We start from the raw sequence: 14,199 nt of genomic DNA, 5'->3' as shown, positions 1-14,199 counted from the left end.
CACGCAGCCGAGAAAAGCCAATATTCCCAGAGAAAAGGGTCATGAAAAGTGAGGCCAAGATCAGACAGTGAGGAAGGAGCCACATTGGGTCCTAGGCTGTGTGAGGCTCAGAAGAGGGTCCTGCCTTTCTGCTCCAAGGGTGACCCAATAACCCTCCCTGTTTTTCCTTCAGCTGATCAGACTTTCATGACTGTCATTTACCACCAAATAAACCTTGAATGAGGCACTTCTGTTAATTCACCAATTTACCACCTTGTTTACATAATTACATGCCTATCTTCCCTGTAAGACTGTGAACTCCCTATAAGCAAAAACTGTCTTTTTCATACGTCTTTCTCTAAGGCCTTATTAGAGAAAATACCAAAAAACACACACCAATGATAGGCTGGCTATTGGTAGAACTTGATTAGATATGAAAATGACATTTTTTACAAAATGAAGTACTAGTTAAAGCTGCACCATTAAACCACATCTCAGGATTCTAGTCACATTCGGGACATCAAATGCTGAGTTATCGATCAAATTCTGGATTGACCTATAAATTGAAACATTTGTAAAAACTTCAAAATTGGAAATATCATTTCCATTTATTAGTTACCCAAGTGCAGCTCATACAGACTCTTTTTGGCTAACAGCCCACGAGATAATAATGTAACGGAGCAGGAATGGTAAGAGAACTATTGAGGCAACCAAGCCAGAAAACCCGGAGCTGTCCTCCACTATCCAGTCCCTTGAGTGGCCACCAAATCCAGCTGATTTTACTTCTAGAACATCCCTTGGACACATCCTTTGTCTTTACTGCCACTCCCAGAGGATGGCCATGTCTCCCTGACAGGCTTCCCTCCTGTGGCACCCAGTTCCTGACCAGATCCAGCCCCAGAACCACCACAGGCCCAGACCTGTCGCTCCCCGCTTACCGCCTGCCATCCGTCTGTTGAGAAACTGAAGCTGATCTCCATTTACACTGATAGAGTGTGAGGAGGTTATGTAGATCAACTCTGCCACTGGAAACGACTAAACATCCTGAATAAAATATTTTGTAAACATCTTCTTAAAGACATCAAAGCACCGAGGAGGCAAGAGTTAGCTTGCCAAAGGCGAAGTGAGAGCTGGATGGGGGAGCAGTCAGCTTAGTCTGAGAAGCCACTTGGGCCCTCGGGGCTCTGATGGTCTCAGGGGTTGAGACAAACAGAAGTCAGAGCCTAGCGCTGACCCAAGGTGGGGGGTCTAATAGGAAACCCTTTCTCGATGAAGCCAGAATCCAAAAGGGTCACACCCTCAGAGTAAGTACAAGCCAAAAATAAACCCATTCCACTCCCCCCAGGGGACTGCAGTCCAAATTTATATCGCTGAGAGATTCAAAAAATTCCAAACTATGAGTTCAGTTCACAATGGCCTCGGTCTGTGGCACCCCGAGCCACCCCTGTGCCAGATGGCAAAGACAAACAATCCTCCCTAGAGGGACACACTGTCGCCCGAAGACTCAGAGAATCCTCCCCCAAGTAATTGTCCAAGGGAAAGAAGCAGCTCGTAGCCAACAATAACCCAGCAACTATGGGAAGGAGGCACCATGACTACGAACCAGCAGGAATATAACCCAGTGCAACAATACCCACAGCGATTCGGGATGCTGGGATCAGCACCATTTTTACATCAGTTACAGAATCTTAAATTTAATTTACGGCAAACTTCTGACCACTAGGATCCTTCAAGGCACACCCGAAGTCATTAAAAGACCAAAGTACAGGGAATAAACCAGAAATAACAGTGCAGCGCACTCTTCTTCAATAATGTCTCAGATCTTTTAGAAATGCACTCAAGAGTCTTCACACAATTCACTCGGTGGCCCGTGAACACTGTGAAAGTCTACGAAAGAAGGGGTTTACTCGCTGAAACTCCTTTGTGCTGGGCACAAGGCAAAGTTCTGGCATGTAGCTGTAAACAAAGCCTCTTCTCTGGCACCAGCTGCGGTTACCCCACACCTCTTATCACCCATGTGCAGCAAGTTCCCCCACTCTCTAATGCGCTGCCCAACCCGCCCGCAAAATGCTCTAAACAGCGTGCTCAATCATAGCAAAACTGAATTTTACACGTGGATGAAAATTTAATGTGGAAAGGCTCACAGGACACCAGCTGAGCACTAACGGCCTACAGTTTACAGAATCCAGCTTCATCCAGTCCTTCAATAACATTAAGTGGGCGCCTACTACATACCAGCACTGCTCTAGGTGCGGGGATGCAGCTGTAAATAAGACAGTCTCATAGTCCGGGCAATAAATAATAAACATTCAGACAACTCAGTTTCCGATGGTGTGAAGTGTCACAGACGAAACAAGAGTAGTATGAGTGGAGGGTTACTTTACAGGCAGTCGGAGAGGCCACCCGAGAAGACAACCCTTTAGCTGAGAGACTAAAATGACAGCCACATGAAGACCTGAAGGAAGAACATTCCAAAGAGGAAAGAAAGTAAATGCAGAAGCTCTGTGGCTGTCCCGAGCTTGGCTTGTTTAAGGAACGGAGAAAGCCCAGCGTGGCTGGAACAAAGGAGTCATGCAGACAGTGGGAAAGGATGAGGGCAAAGAGGGAAGCAGGGGGCCAGGCCAGGAAGACCTTGCTAGCCACAGAGAAGAGCGTGGGGTTTGTTCACAATGCAACAGGAAGCCTCTGAAAGGTTTTCACCGAAGACGAGAAGCGACAAGAAGGTCATTCTGCTACCACTGTAGAGAATTTGGATGGAACCAGGGCGAGGGTGAATACAGGCAGACCTGTAGACTACGACAGTGTTCTGGAGAAAGGGACTTTATACAGGAAAGAGAGAAATACGCAGAAATATGCAGAACTCAGAAATGGTAGTGGTGATGAGAGAGGACTCAAGGCTGGCACCAAGGTTTTTGGCTTGAGCGGTTGGGAAGATGGTAGCCCATTTATGGACAGAGGAAGAAACTGGCTTAGGGTGTGACAGCAGGTGGGGCAGCGGGGCAGGAGGAGAGGGAGAGCCCTGTTCGGGTCCCATCAGAGATGCCTATTGAGTGTGAGAGGGAAGAGACCTGATAGGAAATTGAATATGGAGCCTGGCAGGGAACTCAGAGCTGAAGATAAAAATGTCTCAGTCATCAGCATGAAATGCCAGGAGAGGAAATAAGATTATGTAGATAAAATATGCCTAGTTATGGAAGAAGACCCTGGAAAGAGTCCTGGGGCATTCCAACTTTTAGAGACTGGAAAAAGGAGGAGGAACCTCGTAAGGTCCCTAGGAAGGAGTGGCAGATGGGGCAGAAGGAAAACAAGAAAAGACACGAAAGGGGGACCCCTGGATTTGAAAACAGGAGCATCGCTGGCGCTGTTTGCTCGGAGCGGGGAGGATGAAAGCTGGGTTGCAGGTGGTTCAGGGAGAGTGGCAGGGGAGGGAGCCAGCAGCTGCAGACAGACACCAGGAGGCAGGTGCAGTCACAAGGCTTTTCAACTTCTGCTATAAAAAGGAACGGAGAAGCCGAGTGGACACAAAAGTGAGGACGGAACGTCAAAGGAGGCTTTCGTTATTCCGGCTGTTTATTTTGCTTTTAAGGCAGGAGGTCCCAGCGCAGGGAGCGCTGTCCAGCAGAAAGTGCTGCAGGGATGGCAATGGTCTACATCCGCGCCGTCCAGCTCGGGAGCTACTACTCACGTGTGGCCGTTGGGCACTCGATATGAGACACTGAACCTTAAGGTTTAATTTTAATTCAGTGAAATGTCAATAGCTACATGTGACTAGCGGCTTCCAAAGTGGACAGCGCAGCCCTCCACCACGTCTGTGGGTTCCTGGATTCCGCCGTCCAAAAGTTAGCAACCTACGTGGTGGGAAGAATGGAAGTTAGGGGCTTCTGTTGGTCCAGTGCTTTCTAAAGCATTAAAGGTCACCAGTTCGAAGAGGGCAAAGGGACAAAACACTAGAGGGAGGTTTAAGGAGAAAGAAAAGGTAAGAAATGGTTTCAAAGTGCATATAATATGATTTATGGTAAATTTTAAAGCAGCCTTCACTGGAACTGTTGTTAAGTTTTTCAGTGGCAAACACCAGCTACTGGGCCCTTTAAATCTGACCTCCAACCACCTCTTCCACCGTCTCCTAGACATTTCCCATCATCTACCTCTGCGGTTTTCAATCTTCTTGGTTGCAGAAACTCTGCCCCTTGTACATATTTGCCCTTATATTTCCTAAAATGTCCTTCCCCCTGATATCCTCATCCCCTTTGTCTCCCACGCTGTGTAATACCCTCCACCCCAGGATTCCTGACACTCTTTTATTTATACATAATGTCTGCATCTGTGTCTGTCTCCCCTGCAGTTATGAGCAATTTGAGGGCAGGGTCCACAATATATTCATTTTGCATCCCAAGAGCCTTGCACAGTGCCTCTTACAGATAGATAGATAGATAGATAGATAGATAGATAGATAGGAAGAAAGAAAGAAAGAGAAAGGGAGGGAGAAAGAAAGAAAGACAGAAAGAAAGAGGGAGAAAGAGAAAGAGAGGGAGGGAGAGACAGAGAGAGAAAGAAAGAAAGATACATTAAGAAATCAATAGCTAACATAATGTACAACTAATGAATCTGAATGAAATTTTTGACACCTCAAACAACCTGATTGGTAGTGGAAGCATTAAAGATACAAGAAAGGACATTATAACAAAATAGATACAGAAATTAGGGGCGCCTGGGTGGCACAGCGGTTAAGCGTCTGCCTTCGGCTCAGGGCGTGATCCCGGCGTTCTGGGATCGAGCCCCACATCAGGCTCCTCTGCTATGAGCCTGCTTCTTCCTCTCCCACTCCCCCTGCTTGTGTTCCCTCTCTTGCTGGCTGTCTCTATTTCTGTCAAATAAATAAATAAAATCTTAAAAAAAAAAAAAAGAAAAGAAAAGACATTATAACAAAATAGATACAGAAATTAAAGCAAGGGCACAAAGATAATTCTAAAAGGATTAATTTACAACTCCAAGATGCACAAGGATGCAAGTGCAGCAGTGACTTTACATCTAAGGACAATGTTAATGTAACAATTAATTTAACATGCACTCTAATAATTGTTCATGTTTTCTCATTTAAATCATTTTTTAAAACTTACTAATGACTGCTAACATTTATTAAGAACTTACCACGTGCCAGCAACTCCTTAGGTATCTTACAAGTACCAACTCATTTGATCCATATGGCAAACCTGTGCACTAGGTACTATGATTATCTCTTTTTATAAAGAAGGAACTGAGAGAGAGCCCAAATGACTTCGTCAAAGTCACACAGCCAACCAATGTGGCACCAGAGTCCGAGCTCTTAACCATGGCAGTCAGGTGAAAAACTAGGAAGACTTAATTGAACGTAAAGGCTTATCTCTAGGTAGGTTACTGTCTTCAAACTCCCTACAACACTTTTCATTAATAAATTATATATATGTGCTCTCTTCCTACATGCTTTGAATATATGCAATGATTTTCTTTCTATAAAGGAAAAACTGCTTTAAACAGGTATTAACAGCTAATACTCCATGTTAATATCTAATACTCTGTCAAAATATAGCTCTTACGACAACGGAAAGGGAAGAATAGACTAAGGGAAGAACTGACATGAATAACTCCTCGGCTGGCCCAGGCAGTTGAGTTCAAGGGTTGAGGGTACAGGTTGGAATCCCACCACCTACTAGCACTGTGTGCCCCACAGGTATTATAACGCATCTATGCGCATTCCTACTATGTATTATTCTTCCTGGCTGCTGCGTGCTCTCCCCCATTCCTCACCCCACGCCACTCCCACCTTATGCTTTCAAGAGTTCTCAGTTAGGTTCCACACCTCCCAAGTGGTCCATGGACAGAATTCAGGGGATCCATGAACTTGGTAGGATGTAGCTTTACGTATTTTCATTTATTCATTCAAAAGCATTATTCTAAGAAGGGGTCCGTAGCCTTCGCTGGACTGCCATAGGGGTACGTGGCACAAAAAGGAAACGCGGATAAAAGTAGATACAGGGAAATAAGCTAGGAGGTATTTTTAACATTTCAAGAAAGGTAACCAATCTGGTTAGGTCGGAAGAGGTGAGAATGGAAAGTGATGGAGGTGAGGAAAATACCTTGGTATCCCTAACAAAAACGGCGTGTTCCACCTTCCTTCTACTTCTCACCTTCTCAAAAGAGATGCTGCCTCTACTTCCGTTCGTTTGTTCCTTAAATCTTTAAGCTTGCACACGTGCGCGTGCGCATACCACTCGGCCATGTCTCAACAAGTACATCCCTGAGCATCGTGATCTCTGAAGCATTAATCTGCTGGCCTTCCTGCGGAGTTTTGTCTTGCCTCCTGTTTCTTCTACCTACTTTACCCCCCTGGCTTCCACTACCAACTCGGCACAGGTAATTCTCCGTTCTCCATCCCAGCCCCAACCTTGCTCCTGAGCTGTAATTTCACCTTCCAACACCCCCCATCCCTGTGGGCACTGTCACTAGAATATCCATTCACCATCACCTGCAGTTCAACACTTGATGTATTTAAGGAAGCTCCACACCCGGCGTGGGGCTTGAACTCACGACCTTGAGATTAAGAGTCGCACGCTCTACCAACTGAGCCAGCCAGAAATTTTTTTTAACCTTTGTCAATACACAATTCCTTCTCCTAACTCTACTATGGAGTCACCATTCTCCCAAGAAGATTCATCACATGCAGTCAGGGGACAAACCCTGAATATTTCTCTTTATTTTTAGCACTATTCCTTTTGCTGGCCTCGCTACTCAACATGTATCCCAAGGACCAGCAGCGTCATCACCTACGAGCGCGATAAATGCAGGGTCTCGGTCAGAATCTGCATTTTTTGAAGTGTTCCCAAGTGATTCATACACACACTAAATTTTGAGAAGCACTACTTCTCTGGTGCTTATGAATATGCTAACAGCCTAACTGCATCTGAATTTGAACATTTTTTGGTATCAATTACTAACTCCGTATTATATGCTAATTACAGTTCTAGACTTTAAATACATTATCTTACTTAATACTCAGAATAATTCTGTGACAGATCATCATCATCTCTATTTTAAGAATGAGTAAATTGAGGCTCAAGTGGATAAATCATCTGTTCAACGAGTCCATAATTGATGGAGGCAGGATTTGAACCTAATCTGTCTGACCACAAACTGTTTTGCCAAATTGCACTAATTCCCTTAAATTCCAAAATTTGTATTTCAAAGGGCAGGTTGGCTGAATTAATTACTCTGCCTGACTGTATTTTCTACTCAACTTAAGGTAGATTTTGTTTATTACAATTCTTGCTGAAAATGTTTCTAAAGGCAGAGCAGACGACCCTGGTTTCAAAAGAGAATTCAGGGGCGCCTGGGTGACGCAGTCCTCAAGTGTCTGCCTTTGGCTCAGGACGTGATCCCGGCGTTCTGGGATCGAGCCCCACATCAGACTTCTCCGCTAGGAGCCTGCTTCTTCCTCTCCCACTTCCCCTGCTTGTGTTCCCTCTCTCGCTGGCTGTCTCTCTGTCAAATAAATAAATAAAATCTTTTTTAAAAAACAAAACAAAAGAAAAAAAAAAAAGAGAAATCACTGTCTTGCTACAGGCATCATTCTGAACACTCAAGTTCAGTCTAAGGTATTTGGGAAATGGAGAAGAAAATGTATTCTCTTCTCAGGATCTAATCCCAAGTTTGAAGGGGCATAAAACTGTTTCCTTAATAATAAACGGTGTGTGTCTGCTTGGCATTCTTCTTTGCTCTAAAGGGAAGAAATAAAAATAGTGTGAGACAGAGGTGCCTGGGTGGCTAAGAGTCAGTTAAACATCCAACTCTTGATTTTGGCTCAGGTCTTGATCTCAGGGTCGTGAGTTCAAGCCCCGTGTTGGAGCCTATTTAAAAACAAAAACAAAAACAATGCAAGACTAGTGCTTGAATGAATGGTTATTTGAGTTCCATTCAATAAATTTCACCTAATGTCTAGCTAACTACTCTTTTAAGTTAATTGCCTCCTTATATCCTATTCAGTCAATATTTCATAGTCACTTATTTCATTTTTAAACCTAGTTTCCTTCTTTCATTTTTTTCAATGCCCAAATATAAACCCACAAAGCTAAAAGACGTCACTATTTCTCCAATACAGTATTTACCTACTTCAAGTCGCAGGCCTTGTCGAGAATTTAACAAAAGCTACGGGCGCTCTACCCAGAAAACTGCCTATTTGCCCAAACACAAAAAACATGGCACCGGGACACCAAGATGAACACCCCAGCTCTACCACTAGGACAGACACCTGCCTGATAAGGCCTGTCCAGGCCCTCTCCACTCTTATGGCAACTGTTCCAAAAGGCAAGAGCAGCTTCACCTTCTCCTAACTGCTTAGCCCAGGGGGATGCCAGACAGGTCAGAATCCTTCCATGGGATTTTTATAACTGAACCAGAGACAGAAAGTCCCTTGGGGGGGGGGGGGGACAGAAATTACAAAATGTGAAATTCAGGAACCATTAGTTCCCTGCCCTGTGGAGGAAACCAGTCAGCTACGAGCACAAATGAAGCCAAAATGGACAGAAAAGTCCCACGAGCACCCAAGCACCTGGTTCCAATTACTGCTGAACCCAACCCCATTCCTGTTCTCTTGGTTTGGTTACTAATCAGTCTTTGCACGGGGACAGACCTCCAAAACCCTCCAAACATTTAAAGTTTTTGGCTAAGCTCATTCACATTTCTATAGCTTGCCACAAAAGGACAAAAGTAGTCATTAATACTGACTACTTCTAAATACTGTATTTGTTTTCAACAAGTTTTATGTCCTTTAAATTTTTCCCATACAGATGAATTCCTTTAGATATTTAATTAGGTCTTTAAATACTAGTTTCCAAAAGGCTCACATTTCACTGTCCATAAAAATCTTTTAGGATATCTCTTTAAAACAAGTCTTGGCCCCTCTCATTGTCCATGTTCCACACACTATTAAAACAGAATTTTAGGAAGCTAACTGCCTGATCATTTTTAGTTTAATTCCAAATGTAACAAGACAAAATTGCCTGCTTAAGCCATCTTTTTTGCTTTATGTATTCAATTATATTCCCTGCTTAAAATACTTAAAATAAAAATTGGCAAGGATCCATTCACTGATGGGTATTTTAACTTAGAAAGCAGCAACATATCAAATTCACCACACAAAGTCAGGCTTATTCTTGTCATTGAGAATTACCACCACAATGGACTTGGAAATTTCCACCTTAATTGCAAGTTTTTACATTTCAATCAAATAGACTTTGACTTCATAGACCGCAGTGCAGTCCAACTGCGATCAATCCAACAAACTCTTCGTTCACACCTCTCTTACGAATCACCAGATTTCCTTCCCCTTTGTCACAGCCCTGAAAATTCCCTGAATGCTGCTACATTTTTAAGGTTATAGTAATGCCACTTTCGTTCTATACTATTGACTATTACTAGTCTATGGATCCTAACATAGGGCTATGAACCCAGTAGACTGTAAAAACAGCTGAATCTTGAAGTTAGAAAAATACCTGAAAATCATCCAGTCCAATCACCTTACTTTCATAAATGCAAACATCGATGCAAAAACTAGTTAGTTATCATGCCCAAGGTCAGCAGAATTAGAGATAAAATTAGAACACGTGTACAAGGAGCATTTTACCGGAGTATGTAGGTTCCCAATCTCCGTATAAGATGCCTCCATGATAAAATAAATACGAAGTTTTCCTTCAGTACTACAAATGTGTAGTTATTGCTAAATACACATAAGACAAATTCAAATGAATTATAAAAGCATGAAATTGCTATATTCATGACAAATCTTTGCCCATTAATTCTGGTCACATTAGAAATATAGGACAAAGAATGATTTAAATGATCTGCTCCTTCTCTGCTATGCTTTCTCAAATATCCCTGTCATATACAACACTATGCTTGCTCCCTCTTAATAATGCTAACGTAGTTTATTCTCATATTATACTGTAGACTTTGGTCATTTTTGGTCAAGTTCATATAAAAATGTTCATCAAGTATTAGACTTTGTCACCTAAAATGAAATCAACCAGAAATACATGGCATCTTAGTGCTTAGATTTCAGTTATACACACTTTTTTCCCAGAAATGAAGAAAATAGACATTTTGAAAAAGAAAGCTGTGAAATAGACCATTCTTACGTCAATTAAGCTCTCAAAGTAAAGATATTTGGATGGAAATATGGGCATTTTTAGTCATCTTTTGCACAGTGGCTGGTACTGTCTATGTGCCTACTACATATTTGTTGAAAGAATAACATGGTTACATTACGTACTCTGAAAACTTGACTCCTCTGGATGACTATACTTAGAATTGCTAACTTTTCTTGAACGCAAAAGAAAATAGCATAAAATGTACCATCGACAAATCATACATCATTTTTTAGGGCTTAAGTAGTTTCAAAAGTTCCAATTAGCAAGAAACTCTAAAACAAATGTAGCAATTCATAAATATAAGGTAACAACATAAGCGATCACAATAAAATATGCACGACTGCAAGAAATTTGTAAAGTAAACTGGAATTCATACTAATTCCCAGAAAGCACACTCTTTTTCAGCAACATATTGTTGGCACTAATACTTTACTACATTAAACCCTCATACACCAACTCACCTGCCCAAAACACCAGAACTCCAAAAGAGATAAAAGAACCAATAAATACAGAACTAACAATATTACTATTTTTTTAAAAAGCAACTAACACAAATAACTTTAAAAGCTTAATAGAATTAGACATAACTCTAAATCGTAGATTTATTATAGAGGAAAAATTCCATTTCATTTACGACAATAAAACTTTGGAGAGTTTTGGTGCATTAACACATGCGGTTGTAAAAGCTCACTCCTAATTGCTGAAGAAGTTATCAGGAAGTTAAAATGAACTTCAATGGATTAGGCACTCATTTTCTTAAATGACTCTCTTAAACACAATCACTTCATGCAAACACAATCAATCCTGATACGCTGTTTCTCCTCTTTCCCCAGCTCAGCCTGGGAAAGAAAAAATACAAAGATGATGCTTTTGAGCCATTTTGAACAACTTCATTAAATTGAGAATGTTCTTTTAAAAACCAACATGGTTTTCTGTCATTGCTATTATACTGATAAGGGCCCACAGACGTCCATAGAAATCAAAACTACGGAAAGCAAGCTTACACTTTTCCTCACATGCTAACTGACTGCAGTGGGTAAGGTCATGGTCAAAATTCACAGGCTCATCTAAACTTTCGTGGCTCAGCCAACAGCTCCTATCACGTTTCCTGATCCGAAGAAGATTAAAACTGCAGGAGTTTCTCGCAGTAAGATCAGCAGGAGGCTATTTCAGACCCTCAAACCGCAGTCCGCATAGCCCGCAGCGGCGCATCTTCCACCACCTCTGGCTGTGTGTTAAGCTAACCTTTCCGAGCGTTCTCCTCCAGCCTTTTAAACAAACCCCCAAAACGGGTGCGGCCAACTGGAGACGGCTTTCTGTCTGCGCCCGCCGAGACCCCCTCCTGCTGTCATCCCCAGGCCGCCCTTCCGCAGTCGGTGACTTCGGCCTGGCTCCCCAAGGTGGGGGAGGTGTGGGAGGAAGACTCCCCGCCAAGCAGCTCTTCAGCCCGCACAGCGGCAGGGCGATGCGGGAGAGGAGCAGAGGAAGATGCTAAACACCAGTGCCATATTTACATGAGCTTTTTCTTTGCCGAAAAGATTCCTTGTGTCCAATAATATCGCCTTTAAAGGAAAAAAAAAGGACCGAAGCACTAAAGCCGCTGACCACATCTCCGGATCTCCAGTATTCTCACCCCTCTTCCCCCGCGGGGAGGCTCCAGACGCTCCCAGCCTCGCACAGGTACACCTGCCAGCCAGCGGAGGACCCGAACTCCCCCGCCACCCCCTGCCGTATGGGAGCTATCACCAAGACTCAGACCCCAGCAGCCCCCGCCTGAGATGACAGCCCAGGCGGAGCCGTGCCCCGCACAAACTTCCCAGTTGCCCGGCTGCGAGGACCGGCCGGCCGACGGACGAATGGGCGGACGGGGAACGACACTGGTCTCCGCCGCCGGGCTCAAATGCAGATGGGACCCCTCGTCCTGCATCCGGCCCTAGGTCCAAAGGGGGTCCAAGTGGCGCTCGGGGGACCCGGAGAGGCGGGCGCGCGCCGCGGGGATGGGGGCACCGAGGCGCCGAGGCGGGCGGACAACCCCAGAGAGCGAGCAGCCGGAGGGCCGGGTCCCCGCTCGGGCTCCCCGCCCCGCAGCAGCTGCAGCAGAAGGAGGAGGGGAGCGAGGAGGAAGAGGAGGAGGAGGAGAGGGACTGCGCGCCGCAGCCCGAGCCCTTACCGAGTGGTTTACCCCCCACATCAGGACGCTGAGCAGCGGATCGCTGGCCCGAAAGAGCTTCACTTTCTGCGCTACGAAGTGCTTCTTCTTGGTCTTGGTCTTGCTCGCCAAGACGGAGGACCCCAGGTTGCCGGGGGTCGCCATGGCCGCCGCCTCTGTCCCCTCCACCGCCGCGCTCCCGAGGCCGGGGACCCGCCCTCTCTACACGCCGGCCGGGGGAGGCAGCCGCATCCCCCCGGCGGCGGCCCCGGCGCGCCGTGCCCGCTCCGCCCGCTTTGCCCGCTCCGCCCGGCAGAGGAGGGAGACTGCGCTCGGCTCGCGCCCCGACCCGGATCCCGCGCCCGCCGCGGCTCCGCGCTCAGCCCGCGGCTGGACCAGGCGCGCAGCGAGCGGCTTCCGCGTTGGGCGCCGGCGTCATGACGCAGGGGGCGGGCGGGTAGCAGTTGCGGCGCCGCCAGGCGGGGCGCGGCCGCGGGACCGTTAAGCTGCAGCCTCGCGCTTGGGCTCTGGCTCCGGCTCCGGCTCCGGGTCCACGGCGGTCCGGCAGCCCCCGCTGTGTAGGCGAACTCAAAGCCGGCTGAAGAGGCCGCGGGGAGCTGGAGGACTCCCGCAAGACAACCCCTTCTGCTCCCCAGGGAGAAAGGGAGGGGGAAGGACGGAAGAGTGAGGAGATCCGAGAAGAGGAGCCTCCAGAGGCGGCGGCGGTCAGGCGAAGGAATGAGGCGCGGGGAACCGCCACTTACGGTTGCCAGGAGTCAGAAGAGCTGGCGAGACCTGAAATGCTGCATGGAGACCAGGGCTTCCCTAGCACCGGGGAAAGGACCTGGGCACATCCTTGGCCACCTCCCAGAGTGGCACTGAAATGAAGTTATAACCCTATTGTGCCTTTAACTATCGGGCCTTTCATACGCTGGACTTCACACTTCCTGCACTCTAAGTTGTGCAGAAGGGAGACTCCCACCTACCACATTGGCTCTTTCCCACCCCCTCCACCGGGCAGGACCCTGGATTTCTCACTCACAGCCCTTGGTTTCGCCTGGAGAATCATGCCCCAAACTGCACCTTCTACTTCAAATCCTCCGCAACGTTCCTTACATTTCTTCCTTTTATCCATTCCACTCATCTTCCACGGAAATCTGTTCATTTTCTTCATCCATGTACACCTTAATGCTGGGAATAACTGACCCACCTCAGGAAGCTGCTGTTGCAAACGTGTCTAAAAACAGTGCTGTCCCCATACCTGCCCCTGACTCAGCCCACTGGGCAAACGTGTTCTCTATTGTCATTATTACTCCACTTAAATATATCGGATACCCGCCGTGTGCTCGGTGATCTGCTTGGTTCTGTCAAAGGAGACAAAAGATGACAGACCCCTATCCCTTAAAGAGCTCAAGTCTCATGGGGGTGGGGAGTGACATGTCAGGTGGGTCACGTTTATTTGCTCCTCTTTTTTTCTTTGTTCTTTAAACACAGGGGTAGCACCAAAGTCCTCTTGTTCTTTCCCTCTTGTTTCTGGTTCTTTGTGTTAACAAAAGATAATCAGACACAAACGTCACTTTAGGGACTACTCTGGGCCTGGTATTTATGCCTCTGTCCAACCTGCTTTAGAGGAGGTTTATTAGAATCAAAACAGTAGACAATGGCTGCGAAAAGCCCTTTGTAAACCATACAGCATTATATACATAGCTAGATAAAATGTAGAGTACTTGCAGATAACCCATATATTGTCCACTGACCTCAGAGATGTAAGTGCCTGGGTGAGTATCTCTACAGCAGTTGTCCACAAACACCTTTAAAAAGTGTCTACAACTTAAATGCATTTTTAAGTGTCTAAAACATGGGCGCCTGGGTGATTCAGTTGGTTGAGTGCCT

General features: G+C 45.7%; 1 protein-coding gene across 1 annotated transcript in view; it reads right to left on the bottom strand.

The window, feature by feature from the left end:
• PIP4K2A (phosphatidylinositol-5-phosphate 4-kinase type 2 alpha) overlaps nt 1-12,711 on the bottom strand; it is a 173,851-nt gene extending 161,140 nt beyond the window's left edge. The window contains exon 1 of the mRNA XM_026478945.4: nt 12,328-12,711. Coding sequence (XP_026334730.2) covers nt 12,328-12,471 — 144 coding nt within the window. The 5' untranslated portion in view covers nt 12,472-12,711. The remainder of the gene's footprint in view (nt 1-12,327) is intronic.
• Nucleotides 12,712-14,199: the final 1,488 nt, after the last annotated feature.

This window comes from Ursus arctos, unplaced genomic scaffold, assembly GCF_023065955.2.
Source record: "Ursus arctos isolate Adak ecotype North America unplaced genomic scaffold, UrsArc2.0 scaffold_30, whole genome shotgun sequence".
NCBI classification, from domain to species: domain Eukaryota; kingdom Metazoa; phylum Chordata; class Mammalia; order Carnivora; family Ursidae; genus Ursus; species Ursus arctos.
This window is presented reverse-complemented; position numbering and strand designations above follow the sequence as displayed.